Source organism: Glycine soja, chromosome 2 (genome assembly GCF_004193775.1).
Source record: "Glycine soja cultivar W05 chromosome 2, ASM419377v2, whole genome shotgun sequence".
NCBI lineage: Eukaryota > Viridiplantae > Streptophyta > Magnoliopsida > Fabales > Fabaceae > Glycine > Glycine soja.
Window position 1 is genome coordinate 45,662,371 of NC_041003.1, and position 24,617 is coordinate 45,686,987.

General features: G+C 31.7%; 2 protein-coding genes across 5 annotated transcripts; one reads left to right on the forward strand and one right to left on the reverse strand.

The window, feature by feature from the left end:
• Positions 1–9,899: 9,899 nt before the first annotated feature.
• Positions 9,900–13,474, reverse strand: LOC114398340. Of its 2 annotated transcripts, none has more exons than XM_028360531.1 (6): positions 13,259–13,474; positions 12,153–12,450; positions 11,859–11,965; positions 11,594–11,726; positions 11,290–11,484; positions 9,900–10,531 (listed from the first exon to the last, which is right to left on the reverse strand). In XM_028360531.1, the coding sequence occupies exons 2-6, from the start codon at positions 12,432–12,434 to the stop codon at positions 10,220–10,222; spliced, it is 1,029 nt and encodes a 342-aa protein (XP_028216332.1). In that variant the 5' UTR covers positions 12,435–12,450; positions 13,259–13,474; the 3' UTR covers positions 9,900–10,219. The 2 variants fall into 2 exon arrangements, with proteins under 2 accessions (XP_028216332.1, XP_028216339.1); XM_028360538.1 differs by having other exon boundaries at positions 12,153–12,436; positions 13,259–13,458.
• Positions 13,475–17,067: 3,593 nt separating this feature from the next.
• LOC114398357 (protein AAR2 homolog) lies at positions 17,068–24,415 on the forward strand. Of its 3 annotated transcripts, none has more exons than XM_028360545.1 (13): positions 17,070–17,264; positions 17,443–17,525; positions 18,004–18,061; positions 19,024–19,083; positions 19,407–19,536; positions 19,625–19,848; positions 19,972–20,064; positions 20,144–20,215; positions 21,407–21,439; positions 22,103–22,228; positions 23,132–23,188; positions 23,796–23,891; positions 23,970–24,415. In XM_028360545.1, exons 1-13 carry the CDS (start codon positions 17,169–17,171, stop codon positions 24,135–24,137), a joined length of 1,296 nt encoding a protein of 431 aa, XP_028216346.1. In that variant the 5' UTR covers positions 17,070–17,168; the 3' UTR covers positions 24,138–24,415. The 3 variants fall into 3 exon arrangements, 2 of the variants coding, with proteins under 2 accessions (XP_028216346.1, XP_028216355.1); XM_028360554.1 differs by having other exon boundaries at positions 17,206–17,264; positions 19,008–19,083; XR_003663590.1 differs by lacking the exons at positions 23,132–23,188; positions 23,796–23,891; positions 23,970–24,415 and adding an exon at positions 21,005–21,295 and having other exon boundaries at positions 17,068–17,264; positions 22,103–22,147.
• The last annotated feature ends 202 nt before the right edge of the window (positions 24,416–24,617 follow it).

Here is a 24,617-nt window from a genome sequence, read left to right on the forward strand (position 1 = left end):
GGGTGTGGGATATGGATATTTTGACTTGGACTGGTGGTTTTGCCGTATTGTATTTTTTGATTTATTTTTGGTGATAGGATAATATTAAGGGTATGCATTTGCCCTTAGGTGTTCTTAGCATTCCATTGCTTACCGTTAAGTAAATGTCATTATCAGGTGTCATACATTTGTTGCACACTATTGAGATGGTCTTTATTGGGTCGAATTCACAAATTTTCGTACTGATAAGAAAAACATGGTGTCAAGAGTCAATAATGATGGCTTTTATTCGGAGAAACTAACGCATGATACTCCAAATTTTAGATGAAAATGGATGCAGGCCAAGACCAGCGTCTGCATGTACTAGGGATGGCAAATTGGCAGTTGTATCCCTGGATAACCGCAAAAATATATGTAAATAAGTCGAAAAATATTCACTCCTTTGGGGATGAGTTTGGGATATATATATATAAAAGGAATCAAATTATATCCATATAATTTTAATAGTTATATAATTTTTATAATTTGTATTAATTCAATCATTTAATTATATCAATTATTATTTGTATCAAATTTTATTAAAATCAAATAATAATAAAAAATAATCAAATAATTTATTATTTATTATATTTTGAAATGTTTATGTTATGTTAATATTAATTTATATGAAAAAGGTAACAAATAATTTTATATTAATATAAAATTTTAAATATGTAATTTATGTAAAAAAAATTTAACCCAACAATGAATTTAAAAAAATATTTTCCACTAGAAAGTTATAAAATGATTGTAATATATATTTTATTAATTATTAAATTTAATTACTAAAACATAGTACTTTATCATTGTTAATTTTATGCAATCAAACAAATATGATTCAATTTGTAGGGCATGTTGATCTTGTAGCCTTATAGGAGAATACCTGGTTTGATTCCAAAAAAAAAAAAAAATCATGAGAAGGAATCATTAACTTTTAAGTATAATTAAATCTTAAATTAATAATTAGTCTCATCATTAACTAAAAAATTAAAACATATAAAAATACATCAAAATTTTATCAGTGAGTTAAAAGACCTAATTTCAGTGTAAAAAACATTATCTTATTGTATTTTCTTTCTTTCTTTCTTAATTTCTTCTTATTTGTCTCTTTATATATATAGTGGTAAAAAAATTATAAATCTAATTTCTTTTAAAATAAAAATGACTCTAAAAAAGTTCCCCCTCTCCACCGACTCTAAACAACACCAAATCTATGTTAGCCACATAATAGCCGAGAAAATAAGTGGTGAAGATCTTGATGTCCCCCACAGAAATGACAACATGAAATTCACCGTGACTCATATCAGCACCTTAGTAGGCACGAAAACAAAGTTGTTTATTAATTCTGACCTCCGTCCTCACGTATACATAGTAACCAAAATATAAGACCAATTATATTACAGCAATCATCTATGTCAATTATACTACAATCATCGACCTATACCTAACTCGATAAAGATACCAGTCTCAACTACGAGTCCCATCTGCACTTCGTTTTTATACATCTCATTACACAGATGACCAGAAATATCTCTAAGGGTGTGTTTGGAATTTATCGGAAATAAATAGGATAAATAAAAATAAAAAAGAGATATAAAAAAATAAAATGATATGTTGTGTGGTTTAATTTAACAGAAATAAGTAAGAAAGAATAGTTTTTGTGTCAAAGAAAATTGATTTTTTTCCCAAAAAATTAAGATAGATTGTGATCCATATATATAATAATATAATCACATAGATACATATATTTAACTCGATATATCATAAATTAAATAGAAAATAATTAAAGACTAAAATTGTCTATTCAGTAGTCACGAGACAGGATCCATCTTTGTTGGACTTTTCTTAGGACAAAGGGCAACCACCAATAATTTAAGAATAATTACATTATGATTGATATTGCTAGGGTTTATGCATATTTAATAAAAACATTTGAAACGGAAACAATTTCTACAGTCACATTAGAAGTAGCTAGAGATTTCTCAAGGAGCATTATAAGTGGCTTCCTAACCCATCACGGTATTCTAAATAAATTAAAAATACTTACTTACAATTTCATTAACTAATCAAGTGTTATAATCAAGTTAATAGTCTCCATAATTAATTGATGTATTATATTAAATAATTCAAAGAATTCATTCTAAATATATGAATCTTATATCTCCACAATTAATCATCATCTTTTCTCATCTCATCAATATATCCACAAGTATTTCTCATGAAAACGCAATATTATATATATTCAAAATATCAACATATAAGGATGTTGCATCTAGCAACCCACTTGCGTACGTATAAGGTGGCCTATCACATCGATCGACATACAATATAAACATAATATTAGGTATGGCCAAAATATTTAACAATTAGATTCACCGGTTAATGATTCCGGAAGCGACATAATATCATTGCTGGAATGAAGCATTCAAGAAAGGCAATAAGTACTATGTTCATGCCATCATATATATAAACATTGATATCTACCAAGAAGGTGCCTCTACAAAAAAAAAAAAAAAAAAATACATGACAGGGGAAGGGAAAAGTGTCAGGTGAGATATATGCAGCCGTACAATGATATATACATCAAAAGACTCCAAGTCCTTCTCAGGTGAAATCAGTCACTACCCATCACCTATGGCTAACCTCTTGAGTAATGTAAGCATAGTGTCCCCTGCCATTCATAGATAGAACTTCTAATTAGTTCACTGGCATATTCTTTTGTCTTGTCAATAGCTCCCCTTCATATATAGGATTTAATCGCATATAACATACCAGACAAAATAGATAAAGCAAACGGAGAGGGATAAGAATCTAATATGAATAAATAGTCCAAGTTATATATATATATATTCTATATGTTAGTTAGGACCATGAAACTAAACTTTCTAAGAATTCCTCGTTTTAAAGAAATGATTTAGTTCCATGTCAACTAAATATATGGTTTAAATAAAGTTTATAAATTTGAACAGTTCTCATTTTATAAATTAATTTTGTAGGATTAAGTTAAATTTTGAACTCAAATTCCATGAATTAGGATTTACTTCTCTTCTTAAACCAATGTTCTTGGTCCGTTGACCAAAAACAAAAAACATTCCACAATTTTCATCAACATTGGTTTTACTCTCCTCCTCTTCCCCACTCATGGCAACAAAAGATTGATGGTCTTGGGTCCTAGATAGAGCTCTGGTACGGTACCATGTAACAGAAACAAAAATCTTTTTATATAATATATATATATATATAATACAAATACTAATACAGATCTAATAATATTCAAGAGTTCAACATAAGCAACTCTTTATTTTTATGCTAACTTACAATTAATTGATATTGATAGTTGATTCCTAAAGATAAGAATCATAATCTCCCAGGTGTTAAGGATATCATGCTAACACGTTTTTTTTTATTTATTTTAATAAATCACTCGATGTGAAAGGATATGACAAACAACAGCGCGACATAATATCACTTTAATTTATATACATGTGCTCTTCTCCTGGCTGATCTTTGTGTACTCTTCTATATATGTGGGTGCCTTATCAATCTTACACTCTTACAGCATTACTCTGTATTTTTTAACTCAAAATAAAGAAAAAACATAAAAAAAAACAATTGAATTTTATTATTATTTTTTCTCCAATCAGACCTGGACAGGAGGGTATTATTATGAGCTGGTGAACAACATTTATTTGGACGGGTAGGTTGGACGCAATATAACATCCAACGGTCTTGCTTTACTCTGTTTGAAGTACATTCAGATTAGATATCAAAAATTCAAAATCACTTTTCTGGTTTGCGCTGAAGAATTATGCGCATGCACATCCAATGTTGATTGTTGAGAGAATCACACGAATCACATATATCATAGGTCAGCTTTGGGGATTAAACATTCAGTCATTCAATATTTGTGTTCCAACATCCAGTGCAAACCATGTGCATTCCATTTAACATTAAACACGGGAAAATTATGTCAACCATGTTTTTGAAAATTTGTCTTTACATTTACTAGTGGTTGAAAATTAAAATATAGTTGTATGATTTTTAGTCTCTTCTTAATAGCTAATTTTACTAATTATTAAATAAAAGAGTATTTTCATTTTTTTTATGTTTTGAAGATGTTTTAGGCTAATTCCAAAACCTTGGTCCAAATTAAAGTATAAAAACAAGTCTAAATCTCCATAGTAAGCCAAATTAGCCCAATCCAAACCTATCTGGCTGGGATATCACTTAACCTGACAAAACAGAACGATGGCACCCTAAATGTCACTTTAACAAAGTGTATTACACAATCAAGTAAGAACTCTCTTTCAAGATCCAATAGTAATATTTAATTATCTATCTATATACATTCACTAAAACACAATAAAAAAATAAATAAAAAGTCAGACAGGTAAAGACCCAGAAATCTATTATAAAGGGGGGCAAAATTTTTTTTTTCTTCCTTTAAAATTGTTTAACTTTTCAAATAAATAATAATTTTTAAAAAATGTTTACTATTTTTACACATAAAATTGAAACTAAATTTTATTTTAAATGATAATAACCTTAACTGTTACACATAATTAATTTTATATAATTTTACACCAGCTAGAGCCTTAATCATTGTATTGCACACCTGTTTTTACACAATTTTACACTATCTAATTAACCTTAACTATTATTATTATTATTATAATAACATAAACAATTAATTTTACACAATTTTATACTAACTAATATAAAAATATACATGAAAAATTCTAAAGGAGGGACTGTCCCCCTAGGTCCGTCCCTGAGAGGTCAGATGATATTGGTTCATAAAAAATTATCCCAAAATTAAAGGAAATGAAGAATCTGATTAATAAGTGAGTTTGTTCCATAGTAGTTAATAGCAGATCACGGAAGGAGTGGGATGACCACTGTTTTGATCCCTAAAAACACCTAGAATTAAACACATTTAGAATTAATATTCATAGCAGTTTCCCAAAACAACAAAAGTTGCATAACAACATATCACATGTCCAATATAGAAAAAGCCATTGTTTGCATATCCAAGACACCAAACAATTAAGGAAATCGAATAAAAAAAAGTTTAGGCCTCTAAGCCTAGGCTAGAGGCAATTTGCAAAAAACATTAAAAGGATTGAGAGGATGACTAAACAGGTTCAATGAGTGAGCCATAACTGTTGTTGCTTTCAACAACAGTAGGGCCGCCAAGTCATATTTTTTTTGGACCCCTCTCTGTGAAAGGCTTTTTGTGAAAGGCATCACTTATAGTTTAAAACAAAACTACCCTAGGTTGCGAATAAGTCATCCAGCCAGCCAGCCGCTCCACTACACAAATCCGTGAAAGCACCACTATTGACTACTCTAGTTTGTTCTGCTAGAAAGGGTTGTGAAACAATTCTAAATTACCATCTCCCTACCGCCCAAGTTACAAACACAAATTAATAAATAGTATTTAAGTCACTAAATAAATTCTAAAATGAAAATGCTCTCAGCAACACCATGTCATATTTCCTTTAGCCAATTCCTTGTTTCCTGTTATTGTCATAAACCTTTTACCCATGTGGTTCATGGCCAAACACTTGCAAATACTATTATACTTTCAGCTACACTTAAGAAAAAAACAGGAAAATCAAACCACCAACCCAACAGTTATAGAAGCTAAAATCAAGGTTCAAATGTTTAGGGAGTAAAAACAGGAAGACAGATCAAAAGAACAAGACAAACAGAGAAATCAAACCACTGACCCAACAGTTATAGAAGCTAAAATCAAAATTCAAGACAAACACCCTAAATCCAAGACTGATGAATACAGCACATGTTTGGAAGCAAAAAAACTTTTATCAACAAAATATCTAAGAAATGATCATTTTGATATTTAGAAAAAACGTTTCAAAATTTATAATGAATTAATGATAAAGTATTACAATCCAGCACAAACAAGTTAAACTCTATTTGTAACGCAACAATTTAATATTAGTCAATATAAGAAATAATTTTAAAATCATTAAGCATCAAAGTAAATCTCGCAATAGTTTTGGGCAAAGAAATACCAGTTTACTTATATCATAGCATCTTAGTAATATCAACAACAAACTTCTAGGAAAAGAATCATAGACACATCAATAACAAGTAACATGAAAGAAACTGATGAAATATATGCTTGAAAGCAAAAAACATCATCAGCGATACCTAAGAAATGATTATTTTGATATCTTAGAATTTCAAAATTTATAATGGTAAAGTATTACAGCAGCACAAACAAGCAAGTTAAATTCCATTCCTAACAGACTCAACAATTTAATATTTGCCATAGAACCTATAAGTTGTAGCCACTTTTTATGAAAGAAAGGATCAAACCTATCCTGCATATGCTAATATTCTCACAAAACTTAAAATTATGAATACAAATACAAATATTGAACCAATTGAAGTGTGTATTGTGCTATTGTCAAACAACAGCTATTGAAGAAGAAGAAAAGAATAAATTTTCTACAATGTCTGGAGTTTGAATAGATTTAATGGCATTAGAGACCCCGACACGCATCCACCCAAAAAATAAACAGACTGTCAATAGTAGCATTCTAGTGAAATTCAGAAAGACATATATTTATACTTCTGCACTCACATCTATTATTACTCACCGGATTTTGAATTACTTGCTTGGGCTTTTCTATTTTGGTCAATATCCTCATTATTTTATTCCTTTCTAACATATCCTTCAACACAAAGTCTACATACCCCTAATAATCACCGAGAATAAAAGGATAACATAAATCCACCTAGACAATAACCAACACCTTCGGCTGCTGAAATAGCTAAATAAATCTTTGAAATTTTAAAACAACTACTTATCTTTTCAAATTACAAGTACTAAGAGATTACTATTTACATCTCTGAAAGCAAAATATCCAATCCAACAGTATTCTTAAATCTTAGAAACACGTCAAACAAGCATGCTCAACTGTTTCCCCTTCTTTCCCTCCCCAAAGTTTCGCATTCCCTTCAAGATAATATGATACAGTTGCAAAGGACAGGTAATTGCACATTCCATGTTTTCAATTATCATCTGTTGAGAAGATCACCTGAACTATATAAATTCGGAAGGCGAATTGGCATCTGGTTTTACATTACCCAATCCACCTCCATGATGCAAAACCTGAGGAGGCAATGCCCCCAAACCATTACTCAATCCATCAGTTCCGGACCCGAAGAACTGGCAAAGGAGTCTAGCCATGATCCCTAGAACCTGCATTTGATTCTGGCACGCCTCTACGTGCATCTGCATCATCTGCTTCTCGTGCTCGACCTGCATTGCCACCATCCTCTGCCTCCACTCCATCTCCTCCTCCTCCATCTTCTCCTCCACGCGCTTCCGCCACCGCCGCTCCGCGTCAAGCTCCCTCTCCAACCTAAGCCTCTTCTCCAGCCCCCTCCGGGCCCACCTCAACTGCCGCTCCTCCAGCTCCATCTCCCGATCTTCCAGCAACTCCCTTCGCCTCTCCCGCCGAAACTCCGACTCCCTCCGCTTCCTCTCCCGCTCCGCCTCCACCTTCTCCCGCCGAAACTCCCTCTCCCGCCGCCTCTCCTCGCGCTTCACCACCGCCTCCCTCAGCTCCACCACCGAACCCAACCTCCTCACCTTCAACACATCCTCCTCTTCATCACAATCCTCCTCATCATCATCTTCTTCTTCTTCCTCCTCATTCTCATCATCATCAGAATCAACATCAAACCCTAATTTGGCGGTGGTGATAGGTTTGGGGGATTCCAACAATTGCACATCGCCGAAGACTTCTTTGTATTTAAGAAAATTCTCCCAATGATTGTTACCGTCCTTCCAATTGAAGTGGTGAGGGGAGAGGCGGATCTTCTGCTTGACGCCGAGGTACTGGTGGCGCATGTTCTGCACCTTGATCGAGACGTCGCGCCACGACCACTTGAAGGGGAAGGAGGCTGGGTTGCGGAGGTGGTGCACCGCATTCACGTGCTCCGCCACAGGCTTGAACTTCTTCTCGCGGGTTTTGAGCTTGGCGAGGGTTCCTGAACGGAGGAGCTCGGAGTATTTGGAGAGTAGGGTTTGCTCTTCCAGCTCCGACCACTTCTTCCGCTTCATTGGCGCTGGATGTGAGATTGATTGGTGGGTGGCGTTGAAATCAAACGGGGAGCGACCTTGGTTGGACACTATTTTCCTATTCAGAAACAATCATATTCGACCCTCCCTTCACTTCTAGAACTAGAATAACTCTTCTATTTGAATTTCAAGGATTTAGTCAATAAGACTCAACTCTCTCTCCTTCTCATATTTAGTAGGACTAGATTGTGAATTCAAGTTTTTTTTTTGTTTAAGTTGAATTAATGTAAGTTTTCATAAGTATTTTTAACTATTTTTCTTACTTTAAACTAAGACTAAATCTCTTTATCTTAATATCTTGTAATTAAAAAAAACTTAGCAATATGAAGTAATTTTCTATAAATATTATTAGAAGAAAAGCTTTTTAACTAAATATGAAGAGTCATTTTGTTCAAAATAGTGTATGTTAAAGTCACTTTTATTTTTTTATTATTTAGAAATAAGCTCTTAAAGAAGTAACTTATTGACTACCAATTTGTATGTTATTGTAAATCTTAATACTTATTCTTTATTTTTTTTAAATAATTATTGTTTTATTGGATTGAATCCTTATTGTCCCGCATTAGGATTAGTTATGTAGATCTTGGTTTAACTGGTCTACTTTCGATCCATAAAAAATGACACGACAGGTTAAGTCATTCTCAACCTGTCAACTCCTATTGGTTTGTCTCTCCTGATGTGTGAATTCAGTGTCATTGATATTTTTTGTTTCAAACAAAAAATCTTTATAACATTTTTAATTTTTTAAAATTTAAATAAAGCCTTCAATTGTTTTTCTTTTGTAAAATGCATTCAATTATTTTTCTTTCGCGTGGCTTTCTTCCATAATCCCTATTGGACAATGTTTAATTTTTTTGATGGATCAATATTGCTATTTATGTTTGGTGCCATGTAAAAACGGTATCCCCTTTAATGTGATATTTTCCCCCTTCATAGATCGTTTCATGCATTGTGTTTATATTTGAAAAGGAAATAAAATATTTAAATTGAGTTTCTAATGTTTAGGTGAAAGGTAACGAATGGGCATTATAGGGTTATTGAAAAAAAGTAAGTATAAATATTAATTTCATCCTCATAAAAACTTTCGTATTAATTTGATCTTTATAAAATTTAAACATATTTTTGTTAATTCTCAGGAGTTAGATAGTAACATAGAGGAATTAACAAACTTACAATCTAATTTGATTATAAATAAATTAAACAACTTGTGATGGTTAAAATTTTCCATAATAATTAAACATTCCTTAAAATTGCAAGTTTTGTTACTTTCTAATCGATTTTCTTGCATTTTTATGATGAGATTAGGGGAAAGATATAATAACAATAGATTCTCATGTCTTCTAAGTGGGTTTTGACAAGATAAAATGAAAACCAACAAAAATATATTTTAGTTTTACAAGAACCATATTAATAAAAAAATGAGGATGAAATTAATATTTTATAAATTTTCCAAGCACCCAAACATATTTTATAAATTTTTAAAAATGTCATAAATCCTTTCCTGAGATTGGAAATAATTGAGGAAAAATAATTAAATTTAAATTTATTCATAGTAAATATTTGATAATCATGAAACTCTTTTTCTAAAGATATTAAACTTTTAAAAAATGTTATAAATGATTTTTTGAAACTAGGAAATAGGAATAGTTGGGGAGAAATTAGTAATTTCAAATTTGTTGAATTTAATTATTTAATGTTACAGATGCTTTATTTAAATTTTAAAATTTTTAAAAATGTTAACAAAGAATAATTAAATTAGTAATTTGGAATTTACTACTTTTCATTAAAAAAAATGGACTTAGTGTAACCATAATCATCCAAAAACAGTTACAAGACCAAAGATTATACTCATAATTTTTCCCGGTCCATTATCTAGTAGTAGTAGTAGTATTAATCAAAAGTAATATAGGTAACAACAGCTAGGGGGAAAATAATAGAATACACATTATAAATCTTGGGCTCAATACGTGCTTCGACGACAACTCAACTCAATCATCTCAATTGTCGCACTGTATTTACAGAAGAAAATGATAAGCAAACAAGGAAATGATGAAAGCCGCAAAGTGAGGTTTAATGTGCGTGTCATGAAACAAGACCCTCCCGAGCGATACTGGTGGTTACACGAAGTACAGCTTGAGCACTAAGAGGAGAAAGTTTTGACTGACAGAAGCTTTCCCAAGAACTCACCTCTGGATTCTCCTCATTCACAGTATGCTCATTATTGACAGTAGGAGTAGCTGGCTTGATGAGATCATGAGATTTCTCATACACATTTTGAAGCTCGAGAAGTAGAGTTCGGGCCGCTTCCCTGGACTCTGGGAGCTGGTCACTCAACTGAGATGCAGCTACTTGGATCAATTTGTCAATCCCATATGTCTTTATGCCTTCTGCACCCTGTTTAAAAGTTCATGGATACAAATCAGTAAATTTTAATGCTCCTCATCCAGTTGCAAAAATAGACTGGCCATATTCATGACCCTTTCTAGATCAACAAAATCCCTTCCAAGTTCCAATTAGATAATGCAGGTTGTAAACTTAAAAACGTAGCAGTAATTTAAATCATTTGAGACAAACCCCCACCCTTCAATAGAGTTTTTCCAAGCATGGATCTATCAATAACAAGAATTAAACCAAAAAGAAAATAACAATATTATAGAATTGAGCTCTTTATATATAACTATCGAATAAAAAAGCCTGAAATAATTTTGAACAAAACATTACAGAGAAAGAGAGATACACAGATATATATTATATACACACACACACACACATTGATTGTTTTACAAGCAGTCACAGAGCATTGCACAGTAGAATTAAATAGATACATGTTCATTGCAACTAAGAAACATTATCCTTCTATTTGATGACACTATGTTTGTCCATATATCAACAAAAAATATGATTTATAGGAAGGTTCAAGATAAACCATTTCTCTAATCATAGACATAGAAAGCTTTGTTGAATAAATTTGGGAGTGAAACAAAACCAATTCAAAACTCAATCAGATTTCCATAATCAAGGCAGACATTTTGGAATTTCAAAGTCATTGGTGAGGAAAGTTCTTTTCCTGCATCATTAATCTGTTTCATTAAGTTTTGTGTTTCGTTTCATTTTGCTTAATAAAAAATCGCTTTCTGAAAATGTACTCATACCAGCTGAGGAACACTCCGAGAAAAGCACATTGATGCCTTTGCACGGATACGAGGATTCTTGTTCTTAAGGTATGGTTGCAATTTTGGCAATAAAGAAATAGGGGAAATCCAAATAGTCATTGATATCAAGGCTTTTTCAGCTGCCTCACATACAAAGCGTTTGTCTTGTGAAGACTTGAGAAGAAGTTGTACTAGCTGCATTGACCAAATAAATGTTTCACAGAGAAAACTATCAAGTGTAGTTTGAGATTCCATATTGATTAAGTGAGGAAATTTATTAGTACACATAATGAAGCTGGCTTACCAGAGGGTCCAATGAATCTATTATAAGATCATTATATGCACTGAAAATGTCTGCAGATGTCATAATGGCAGTTTTGCAAACAGCACTTCTAGGACTTTTCAGTGACTTTGCAATAGATGTGATCACATCCCCCCTATTTACCAGATAACATGAATAATTTAATAAATCCAAATAAAATCCATAACATATTAATCAATGATGTTTTGATTTTAAAAACCATATTTCAATCTGAAAACCAAAAAAAAAGATAGAGTTTGATACTTACAGCATATCAAGCATTGCTTCCTTATGAAATATAGACAATCGACGTACGTTATTCAGTGTGTCACAAACCAGGACCCAGTCCTTTGAGTCAAGTCCAGCTAATAGGGTCTGTAGCAAAAACAAATAACTATTTTCACATAATACAAGTGTTGCATTTTTATATAAGGCTAATAACCAAAGGTAAATAAATAAAAAGAAAAATAAAACAACCACATTTAAGCTAGACCATTTTCAATGGTTATCAACTTTCAAACCCTCTAAGTTCCTCAACCCAAAATGTGGATAAAAAAAATACCTTGAGACAAGTATCAATATCGTCTACATCATTCAAGTTCTCAGATTCAATATATTCTACTTCTGCATTTACAACCTCCGCACCAGAATTAGCAGTCACAGCCAGATTTCCATTAACAGCTGGAGAAACCAAGGAGGAACTATTATTTTTCTTTTGCCATTCTTCAATATTTTCAACAGCATTGTCAACAGAAGGCTTGGATAAACATGCCTTACTGGAGTCCTCATTCTTCCTTTCAGTTCCAAGAATTGTATTGAGATCCCTAAGAGCTTTCTCCGACATCCCTGTCAGCTATAGTCTGAGATCAAAACATCCAATCAAACTCAAAAATAAGAGCTGTTCAAAACACCATCTAATTTCTGAAAACAAACTCTTAAGTCAAGATCTGAACTTAACAACAAAGACACAGTCATGAAAATATGATGTAGTGCCATAACATCCCCCCCCCCCCCCCTCCCTCCCTAAACAAACATACACTCTAATAGTCCATAGAACAAAAATGATCCATTCTCATTCTTTCTGATTCACTACTAATTTTCCATCCCTCCCCTAACTTTGGAATTTCAACACTGTTTCTCTTCTTTCTTGTTCTCAATCACACTCATTCAAAAAATAATAATAATACATCGAATTTCCAAAGCCAATTCCAATCCTAGGACTGAACTTCCACTTCAAACATGACATCCAAATACTCTACAAATCACCACACACAATTCTCTAGACACGAAACGAGAAAGCACAAGTCGAAGCATTACAGATGATTCACGAGCGTCAAGTAAGATAAACACTGCAAACTAAGGAGATCAAAGCAGAACCAAAATAAGAACACGGCGCAGATAAAATCCATAAACCAACAGATTCAATGCGAAATTGAATCCACGCAATCAAATCCCCCAAAAAATAAAGCAAAACAAAACAAATCAGCAAGATCTCGTTATCCCCCGCACTACACCCCTCGAATCTCCATTCACAGACACTCGCATTTCAATCCTAAACCCTAACACCGCAGCATTCGATTCGAAAACGGAGAAACAAAACGATACAGTAATCTCAATTGCGCTAACGGATCACCACAATTACAGTGGAGAGTAGAGAGAGGAGATTACCGAACGAAGAGAGAGAAAATGTGATCGGAGGATAAATGCAGAGAATGCGATGAGTAGCTGAGACAGTAGAGAGCGAGTTACGAAGACTCAGTCAACTCAGTGTGAAGAAGACGGAGAAGAAGAAGAAAGGGAAAGAGAGAGGCAATTGGTGTATTTTAGTAACCGACGAAACGAAGAGAAGGGACAATAGTCGCACACCCCAAAACGACGCCGTATAAGGTGAACCGGACCAGGGCCGGCAAAAATAATAAATACACATACATTGCATTTGCATTTGCATTTGCATGTGAACCAAATTAATTCCACCTTTTTTTTTTCATGAGGATTTATTTTACTACCTCAATTGCTTTTATTCAAATTAGTACTAATCACCCCTCCCTTTTTCTCTCCCCTCGCGCCATTACATTATTGCTTTTTAAGAATTTTAAATTTTGATTTTGATAGTAATTAATGCTACTATGAGTCTATGATCATGCTTCTTTTGAATTTTGTTGTATTATTATTGTTGTTTATAAAGTTAGGTCGCCTGTTTCTCCAGCAATCAATGACGTTCCAACACGATAAAGGTGTAAGTTTTGAGTTTTGAAATGATGCTTTATCATTTTAGACAATGATTAATTAATTAATTAATTGTTGTGTTAAGAAATTGATAGCATTCGCCTAGCTCCTGGCTCTTGATTGAGATTTGAGAGTCAATTGGAAATAGAAGTCTAATATTTGCTGTCATATTATCATTATTATCATGGATGAATAATAAGAATATCTTTAATATGGATTTTTTTTAAAGATTTGTTAGGTGTCTTACTTTTTTTTTTCTCCATTAAAATAAATTTATGTAGTTGGAAAATTTTCTTAAAAATAAGATTTGTATTTTATGTAAGAAATTATTTCTTAATAATAAAAATATATTTATCTAATACATAACATCATAATTAAGTGAATAAAAAATATAAAGATATGAGCTTTTTTAAGTTTTTTATTATAAGAGTAAAATTGTATATAAATTTTTTACAATGATATAACATTATAAATGTTAAAAAATAACTTAAGAAATTTACTTTAAAAATTTTCATTGGAGATGTAGCATGATGTGATTTACTTTTATGTCCCTAACTCCATTTAATTTTTTTTCTGAACCCTTAGTTCCTACCCTTCCAAAGACTACACAGCACCATAGCCACTCTAACAACATTTTACTGCTATGAAATGCTACGTTAATTTGTTTTTAAAAAAATGAAAAACGTACTAGTTTATTTTGGTATTCGACATTATATGATTTTGTTGATCCCGTGACTAGCCTCTCTATGGTAGAAGAAAATATCACAAGAGTCACAACACAACACAGTCCACGCAATGTTATTAAAAGGTAAGGAGATAAAAGGTGGTAAGTGTAAGGGTGTGCTTATGTACCATAAATAGATAGATAATCCAAAGGTTTTGTTACATTAGATCAAAAAAATTTAAACTAATAGCCAAAAGTGTATATCAAAATGTCAATACCACCCCACTTAATTATTTGAAAGACTCATTTGCCACCTCTACCAGCCAATGCTTATTATGTAGAAAAAACTAAATTTGGGATTAAGGAGGGAAATATTAGAATAAGTCACTACGTTATAAAAAAGTTTATACCTTATTTTATAAATTTAAATATATTTTATTGAAGAAAATTTAAATATATTTTTTAAAAATGCCTCTTTATTTTACATTTTTATTAATATTTATTATGAAAATAATTCAAAAAAAATTATAAAAAAAAACACATGCATTTTAACAAAGAGAAAAATGATGATAAGATGGCAATGTAAAAAGTTTTATATGTCATCCAATCACAACACATTATGTATAATAAAATTATTGACTTTTATGGTAATAATTTTTTAACAAATTAGTATTAAGAAAAAAAGAATAAAAAAAATTGGATCCTTCTAATTATTATATCATCATGACATTAGTGTGAAGTATTTATTTTAATATGTATAAATCTACTTACATCCAAGACATTTGTTCTTTCCTAAACCTCCACATTAATTATAACCTATCATATTAAATCTATAACTCCTTAGATATAACTTACTAATGCTAACTCTTAATCTTTTCCATCTCATTCAATCATTCCTTAAACATAAGGTACTACTAATAACTCCTATTCTCTTCATTCTATTTCTCCTTCTTTCTATCTATCCATGGATAAGAGTCCATGGTTCCGTTTATACTCCCCAAAGGTATGACTACAAATTGATAAAATTAAATCAATTTCATATTCCTACTTTTTTTTATACTAACTATGACTTGTTTCCTATCATTTTCTTTGAACATGTGATAATGGAGCATCTAAATATGAATGAGGTATATTAGGGATGGACTGTTATGGATCTTCTAGGAAAGCTTCATATTGTGATTGTTGATAAGGTTCTCCATGATTCATAATTTTCTAACATTAATTTTAATGTTTTATTTATTCTCATGGAATTATGTTGTCTTAAAGATATGACAACAAATTGATAAAATTAAATCAATATCACATTTTTACTTTTTTTTTATATATTACCTATAACTTGCTTCTTATCTATTATTTTTTTAAGGTTTAAAATAAAGTGACCATGTGAGAATATTAGTTTGGAACATTGATCTAACCACTTCTTAAAAATGTATTTGCTTATATAAAAAAAAAATACTTGAACCATGCTAAATTCTTCTATAATAACCTAATCATGAACTCTAAAATTATACCTATGTATTTTTTTTAAATAATGTTAAAGTACTTTAGTTTTATGTATTATTAAGTAACCATGTTATTCCAAATTTAAAACTAACATATATTCTTTTAGTATCATTACATTTTTTTCTTATATTCTATTCTTTCTTTCTTTTTTTTCCTCTCTCTAGGTGTCTTATAGTATAATGGGTTTTCATAAAACATTTTTCAAATACAAAAAAAAAATTATTATCTTTTAAATAATGTTTAAATACTTTTTTCTTGTCCTATAATACCTCATTTATTTATAATATTTAAAATCTCTAACAAACCAAATAAGAAAATTAAACACATCTCTTATCATCATCATATAAGATATTTTTTAAGAAAATCGAATTCAACATCAGTTATACCAATCACTTATTAATGAATCTTACTAATTTAATATTAAAAGATTATTCTTATATACCTATAAGTCAGGTATAAAACTAATTTGAAACAGATAAATTAAAATTTTAATTAGACTACAATTCAATTACAAATTATGTATCAACCATAAAGTTGTTAATTTTTATAATAAAATTATTCAATAATATTTCAAAACAATGTTTAATTAATTAATACGATAACTGTATATATTTTCAAAATAATAAAGTGTGAAAATTGAACTCGATGTATGTGAAAAAATTGTAAGCCTTTACTATCTACTATTTAGCCTCCAGGATATAAAAACTTACAAAAATTTAATGAAAAACTTAGGAAAAAAAATCCAATTGTACTATTTAAGCCATCAATATTGACTGTTCACTATTTAGGATTGGGCATTGATACGAAATTGTCTTTATCAAAAGCAAAGTGATAAATCTTCTTTGATTGTGAGCACACATAGTATATTGTAACTTGAGATTAAGCATAAACTTTATAATAAATGAAGCACATTTTAAATATAATTTTATTAAATGAAATAAAAAGGCTAAAAATTTACTGAAATTAAAAAAATGTTTAATTTTAGATTATTTTAAATGGTTTAATTTGATTTTTAATTTTTAAATAGTTGATTTTGGTTCCAAATTAATAATTAAGTAATTTTATTTATTTATTTTATAATCCGTCCGCAGCTCTGGAAGAGTGTTCTCATTTCCCAATTGTTCTAAGTTGCGAAGCAGTTTGCAGCATAGCACTATCTCGAAATTGTTCATTTTCCTCTAATCTATGGATCCCGGAAAAGCTTTAGAGCTTGTCAAGCACGGTGTCACTCTTCTCTTCCTCGATGTTCCTCAGTACACCCTCGTCGCCGTTGGTACTCAGGTAAACTTTGTTCCTCTGTAACCTTTTTCGTACTATCGTGGATTATGAAGTTGTTGCCTTGTTTTTTTTATGGTATCTGAAAATAAAACTTCAAGTTCGTGGGATATGAAACCATGATTTCAACTTTGTTTCACACTGGCAATGTGACATTATTTTTCTTCTGTGTTTGGTTTTGTAGATGTTCTCTGTGGGGCCTACTTTTAAGGGTATTAAGATGATTCCTCCAGGCATTCATTTTGTGTATTATAGTTCATCAAGCAGGTTTGTTCATGTTTCCTAACTTTCCAGGCTTTTTTCTCTTTTGTTTAGTTCTTCTTATTCCTGCAAAATCCTATCTTCCCCTATTGATATATGTGGTGGCCTATTCTATTAAATTAAAAGGCAAATATAGGAGTGGTTGGTGTTCCTGTGTATGATAAAGCAATGCTTTTGCTATAGTGTTGTTGCTCTTTCCCACGTGTATTAGTGTCTTTTCAATCTTGTATACTGTGGCACTGTGTATTTTGTGGGAAATAAAGTTGGATTCATAATATTGGAAATAATATATCTCTTGCATATGGTCTCTCTATTATTATGTATGCTGACCACAGAAATGTTAAGCATAGGAGATAGGACTTCACTGTTTCTTTCAGTTGCTAGAATCAGTAATGTTTCTTTCCTGTAGCATAATTTTTCAAATTTCTTGGTGCATTGATTCTTCTTCTTCTCTCTCTCTTTTTTTCTTTTTTGATTCATGCAGGGATGGGAAGGAGTTCTCACCAATTATTGGATTTTTTATTGATGCTGGCCCTTCAGAGGTATGGGAATAAAAAATTCAGTGTCTCAAATGATTCAATTAAATTTACATTAATTTTGGTTCACTGAGCTTTGACTGAATCTTTTTCTAGTTTAGAGATCATAGCAGACACTATATCTTAATGTTATAATTTATGTTCATTTCTCACTTATTATTTGACTATGGAATCACGGTTGAGATGGGGTGTAAGTAACCTTTATGCTTTGCTTTTAAATAATTTTTGTTGAAATCTTTGATAATATTGATATTTTGCTTTGTTTTTTTGATAAATTCTCAAATGAATTGATTCATGCAATTTTGTTTCAGTACTGGCCTAATGGCAAGATTTAAGAAAATAATTAGTTTTGAATATCAATCAATGACCAATTTTATGAAGATGGTAACTCAGAAAGAAGGCTAAGTGACTAAAACCTTTCCTGTTAAGTGATGTGACTTTCCTTGGCAAATGATGGTGAAGTTAAAATTATTACAGTAGTTATTGCCTTTTAGGTGTGCAATTTTTTTTCTTACTTGTACCACAGTCCTGTCTTTCAATAATTTTGTGGTGTAAATGCACTTTAACCATCTTAATTATAACTAAAATGACATCTAAAATGGATTGATTAGAACATTTTTCTCCTGATGAAAAAAAGAATATATTAAAAATGAAGGGAAAGTTAGAAATGTGAGAACCTAGAGGATAAAATCCTTAATAACTAAAAAAATTAAGACCGAGAAGAAAAGTGGAAAAAAAATTTAAGAACAAGAAACACACAACACACCATGCCAATTTCTCTGTAAATCTTACGAAGACACTCCTCTAAAAAACGATTAGCAGAATTTCACAGAGAATCTAGGAAAACCACTTGATCTGTTAATCAATGCTCATCTGTTTGACCTTGTTTGTGGTTAATTTGTATACCAAAAACATATAAGAAAAAATGTGACACAGTGATTATGTGGTTTAGTCTCATGGCCATGCAGGTAATAGTTCGTAAATGGGATCAACAAGATGAAAGGTTAATCAAATTATCCGAGGAAGAGGTATGCATTCATTTAAATTTTTAATAAATATATAAATACTCGTAACATGCCTATTATGCAGCAAAATGTCATGATTGATATAGTTTACATCATGTTGGTCAAATGAGGTCATCATGAGAAAGTATTTAGGAAACAATAATTTTGGTGGATTTATAGAAAATGTGGGGTATCCCCTAATATATTCCGTCAAATCAGTGCTAATTTGTGTTCTGGTTCATATATTGATTATGGCCAAGGAAACAATTTTTTTTATTTCATTTCCTTTAATTCCATGCTTTTTATTTTTAATGTGGCATATTTTGTTTTCTCTGCTTTTCCTCTAGGAAGAAAGATATAGTCAAGCTGTTAAAAATTTGGAATTTGACAGACAACTTGGGCCTTACAATCTCAGCCATTATGAAGACTGGAAACGATTATCTAATTTTATCACAAAGAGCGTCATTGAACGACTTGGTATGCTATTTGCTTGACTGAGGTGTTCTTTGTATTAAATAGTTCATTGATCTTTCGATATTGTATTAAATTGTTAATTTATAAGCAGAGCCCATTGGAGGTGAAATTACTGTTGAATGTGAAAATGAGATAGTTAGGAACACTACTAAAATGCCAATGGAGGAAGCAATAGACAAGCAGCTGAAGGTTGGTAATTCTGCAACATCTGTTGGCAAGTCCCCAAGGAAAGGATGTTATTATACCTCAATTCCACGTGTTGTGAAATGCAAGGGGATTAGTGGGCAGGAACTTACTTCTTTGAATCTTGACAAGGTTGGTCCCTGAAAAGTAATTGTGAGAAAACAGAAAAGGTTACTGTAATCAATACTCTTACCTTAAAATAGTACCTGTTATTGTTTGCTCATTTGTGAATTTTATTTTTGTTTGCCTTCTCAGACACAATTGTTAGAAACTCTACTGGCAAAAGATTATGGAGATTCTGAAGACTTGCTTCTTGGAGAACTGCAGTTTGCATTTATTGCCTTTTTGGTATTGTTGACAAAACATAATTTTTTTATACATTTTGTTGATTTTGTTCAATCCAATGTGACATTTTGCGATGGTTCAGATGGGGCAATCACTAGAAGCATTTCTCCAATGGAAGTCATTAGTTAGCCTTTTGTTTGGCTGCACCGAAGCAGTAAGCATTACCTTTTATCCAGACTGAATAGTGAAAAATGCATGCATAGACTCTCTACATTGACTTTAGAGTTTCTGGTTTTTTTTGTGTACTTGTCTTTGGCATGACTCATAAACCAACTATCCCAAAAGCTTAAAGCAGTTAGGTGAAGACATGTGAATGGTTTTATATTGCATCTCTAACATGCCCCTCACACCAGAGCCCTTTAGACTTGAAGGGTGGATAACATTTGCAACCCACATAGTGCTGAAATTCAACTTTTTATTAGAAGAATTGGGGTGACAAAGTTTGATCACTAGACCACTTGGTCATAGTGACTTCGATACCATGTCATGATCCATCCCAAGCAGCTTAAGCTGGTGGGTGAAGGCAGATGAATGGTTTTATATTACATCTCTATCGGTCTGCTTTTCCACCACATAAAATAAATATATTGATTTGCTGATATTGAATATTTTAAAATGTTGCTTATTCACCAAACTTTCAAACCTATATGAGATATCTATATATAATTAATCACACTATGATGTTCATTAATTAGATATTCAATTGACTTAGTACAAGTGATATATATGAACCACTAATATATATATATATATATATATATATATATATATATATATATATATATATATATATATATATTTAAATTAATAAGCTCATTCTTGAGCTCTTGATTAGTTGATTGACAGCTTAAGCTTTAATTCAAGTGATTCTATGAGATGTGCTTACTGTCAATTGTTGCTCTATGTTCAATAAGTACTTGTGCTTTCATTTGTGTTTTGTTAGATGCTTGTTTGGTCTTTCAACTTGGTGGGCCAGTTTGTTAAGTTCTTTGATTCCGTGGGCTTTACCATTTTGCCTTTGCATCATTTGCTGGAGGGTTCCCCATCTTTTGAGATTTGTGCTTCAACCCAGAAAATAGATATAAATATGATAAGAGTAATCATTTTCGATTCTTCTTATGGAAATTTCTACAATATTTTTTCTATGAACAATTTTTACTTCTTTCTTAGGACATTTTATGGTGGTAGGGCCTAGGTTATGTTGCATATGGATACCAGACACTTATTGATTATGGTAAGATATCTAGTGTGGGATTGCTTAGGTTCAAATAAGCTTGAAGTTGTATCATTTCATAAATATATATGATTTTAATAAATTTGCATGACTTTGTATACTCTTTTGCAGCCTTTCCGCACACGAACTCATCTATTCACAAAGGTAAACATTATTAATGTATTTTTTTTTCTTTAGGTACAAAACATTGACATTAATACTTGGAATGCTGTTAATTTCATCCCTGATTGTAGTAGTTCTTCTGACTTCTGAATTTAGTCTTGGAACTGCTAGCAACTGATTCTTGATTAAGAAAATGAGTAATGATCTTGAATCTTATATTATTTGTTAAACTCATTTCAATGATGGAAAATCAGAACTTTCACCTTCACACTTTTGTGGTTTGGGACATGGAAGACAGGGAAAATAAAATATGTTCTGTTTAACAGACTATGTGCAGTCCTAGAAATAATGGAGAATTGTTCAGCAGAAAGCTCTGGTGTTGATATTTAATATATAGAAAGCACTGATTAGAACTAAAAAATCTACAAAGTAATTCAAAAGAGGCAGCAAATAATCGGAATTTTATTCTTTTCCAAAAGTTTAATGTGGTAGCTACTTGGGATAATTTTATATTTTCTATTTTTTCTTCCTTAACAATTTGTAATATATAAGTTATTATTTAAGATATTGTACATATCCTTAATACATATTGTAGATTAATTTGATTGACTTTTTTTTTTTATACTTTAATGGCAGTCTAAATTCTTGTACCCTACCTCCTGTTTACTGCTTTCTTTCCTCATCAAACTTTTTGGATTCTTGTAGTTCATAAAAGTCATATATAATCAACTAAAATACGGACTACAGAAAGATCACATGGATGAAACAGGATCTGCATTATTGGATGATTCTTGGCTTTCTGCTGATAGCTTTTTGCACCATCTTTGCAAGGTATTTTCACTGATGTTAACTCAATATTCATGTGCACAAATTTAATATGTGACCTACCTTTCTTAATTTTAAGAAGCTAGATTGGCGCATATTCTGGTCAATTATGGATTTTTAAGATCTTGAAATTCTAAAACTTGTCCTTTTAGCACCAAAAAGAAATGCATGAGTTGATCTTGAAAGTGGAGGTCAGCAGCTCATTTCTCCATATATGTGGTTGTTCTTCATTGATAATGGTTAGCATATTAGACTGCACATTGTTTCCCTCTACTTGACACTGTCCTCCACTTTCTTTATCATCCTTATTAATCTTTTTTGTGTTTTCTAAGTAGTTAGTGTCCATAGGACAAAAACTGTTAAACAAGCAACTCATTCCAGGGGGAAAATCAGAAAAGGCTGTCAATTTTCATAAGAATAATGCAGGCCTTTCAGAATGCAGTTTCCTTTCCTAACTGAACATCAAATCCCCCAGCCTCAAGCATACTTGCCTTTCCTACTGGATTCTGTATCCCAATTTACAGAATAACACAATTAATGCATGCCAATAACAAGCGGACATGTTTTGTTACTTTTGTAAGTCTACCACAGGATGTCAGAATTGATAAAATATAAAGATGTTTTTGTGGGAACTCTAACTTCCTAAAATCTTTTCAAGGGAGGCTTGGTCAAGGAAAATGTGGCTAGAAGAAAATTCCCCTTTCTTGTTCAATGATTCAATTATCCTCCTTATAAGACGGGTTGTATTTTGATGCCTTTGATTTTTGTGGACTAGTTGCTCAAAGTAAAGTATTGTCTGTTTCAGGCTTTTAGCTAATACTGATTGAATATTTCTTTCATTTTAGAAATTTGATATGCTTTCCTGAGCTCAAGTGCAACTTATTCCTTTTGATTGTTTTGGAATTGCAGGACTTCTTTTCATCATTGCTTGATGGGTCGGTTGTTGATGGAGATCTTTTAAACTGGGTATGAGCATGGAACCTGTCTTGACATAATGTGATATTATTATTGATATCTGCCTCCCTAACTTCAATCTGCCAGAGAGACAAAATATGGCATTGATTTGAAAAAATAGGAAAAAAATTGTGAAAGTGAATATCAAAAGTATTAGAATAAAGTGACCTCAACCTGGGTATAATGTGCTTGAAATGCATTATGCAGCAAAGCAATATTCGGCAGGGATAGATTTGTGATTTTTTTTTAAAAATGCTACCTGGATATATTGCTCCTCCAAGTTATTTATGAATTTTTAGGCTAAAAACTTGTTGATGGATATGTATAATTGACTCTGTAAACAATCTTTTGTCGTTATATATAGGAAATAGGAAGTGATTATTAATTATAATCTTGAACCTTAATTCCTTAACACATCTAGGAAGTGAGTATTAATTCTAATCTTGCACCTTAAACACACGCATGCACACACGTGAAGTTATTCTGCACCTGAGTTTAGACTTCAGAGTATAATGCCAATTCTATGAGCACTGTTTATGCGCTCATAAAATTGGCTGCAGACTTGCACCATTTGCTGCTTGCTACAATGTATTTGTTTGTAACCTTCCTCTCCTTGCAGACAAGGAAATTTAAGGAGCTGCTTGAGAGAAATCTAGGGTGGGAGTTTCAGCAGGGAAGTGCTGTTGATGGAATATATTTTGAGGAAAACGATGAGGTCAGTATATGCGTTTATCTGAGTTGCTTTGCCACGTGTAATACGTTTGTTCACAGACCTTATTGGTTCACTTTGCAGTATGCTCCCGTAGTTGAGATGTTGGATGATGAAGCTCAGGTAGTTTTAAAATGTGGATTATATCATCACTGGGGAACTAAACCACAACTGTCACGAATACCACTTTGCATGGCCTTTGGCCAACGTACTCTCACAGGCATACTACCCTTCCCCCACATTGTACAGTAAAGCATACGTAAAATCCACCTTAGCAAAGCAAACTATAGGAAGATCATTTTGCAATATGTCAAATTTCAATTGTGCTAAAGTCAAATGTTGTACTTGAAGTAGAAATGCAATAACCTTTCTCTTTGGTGGGATAGACTTTCAATAACTTTGATGATGGAGATTGATATTGTATACATAGCTGAACAAATTTTGGTACTTCTCAAGGAAACTTGGGATTTGTCAATTTATTATGACATGTTCGAGTAGATTTGTCAACAATTGAAGGCATGCTTTCCTTTTATGTTGGCCTTTGAAGTTGGGGCAATATGATAAACAGACAGAAAGGACTACGGATGAAAAGGGATAAGCACGAAAAATGTTAAATTGTATTAATGAATTTTAATGAAACCATATAGGAACAAGTAAGGAAATTGAGTTTTGTTGGTTAACTATTTAGTTATCAAGTTTTTTCATATAAAAATTTCCATATCAAGTACTAGT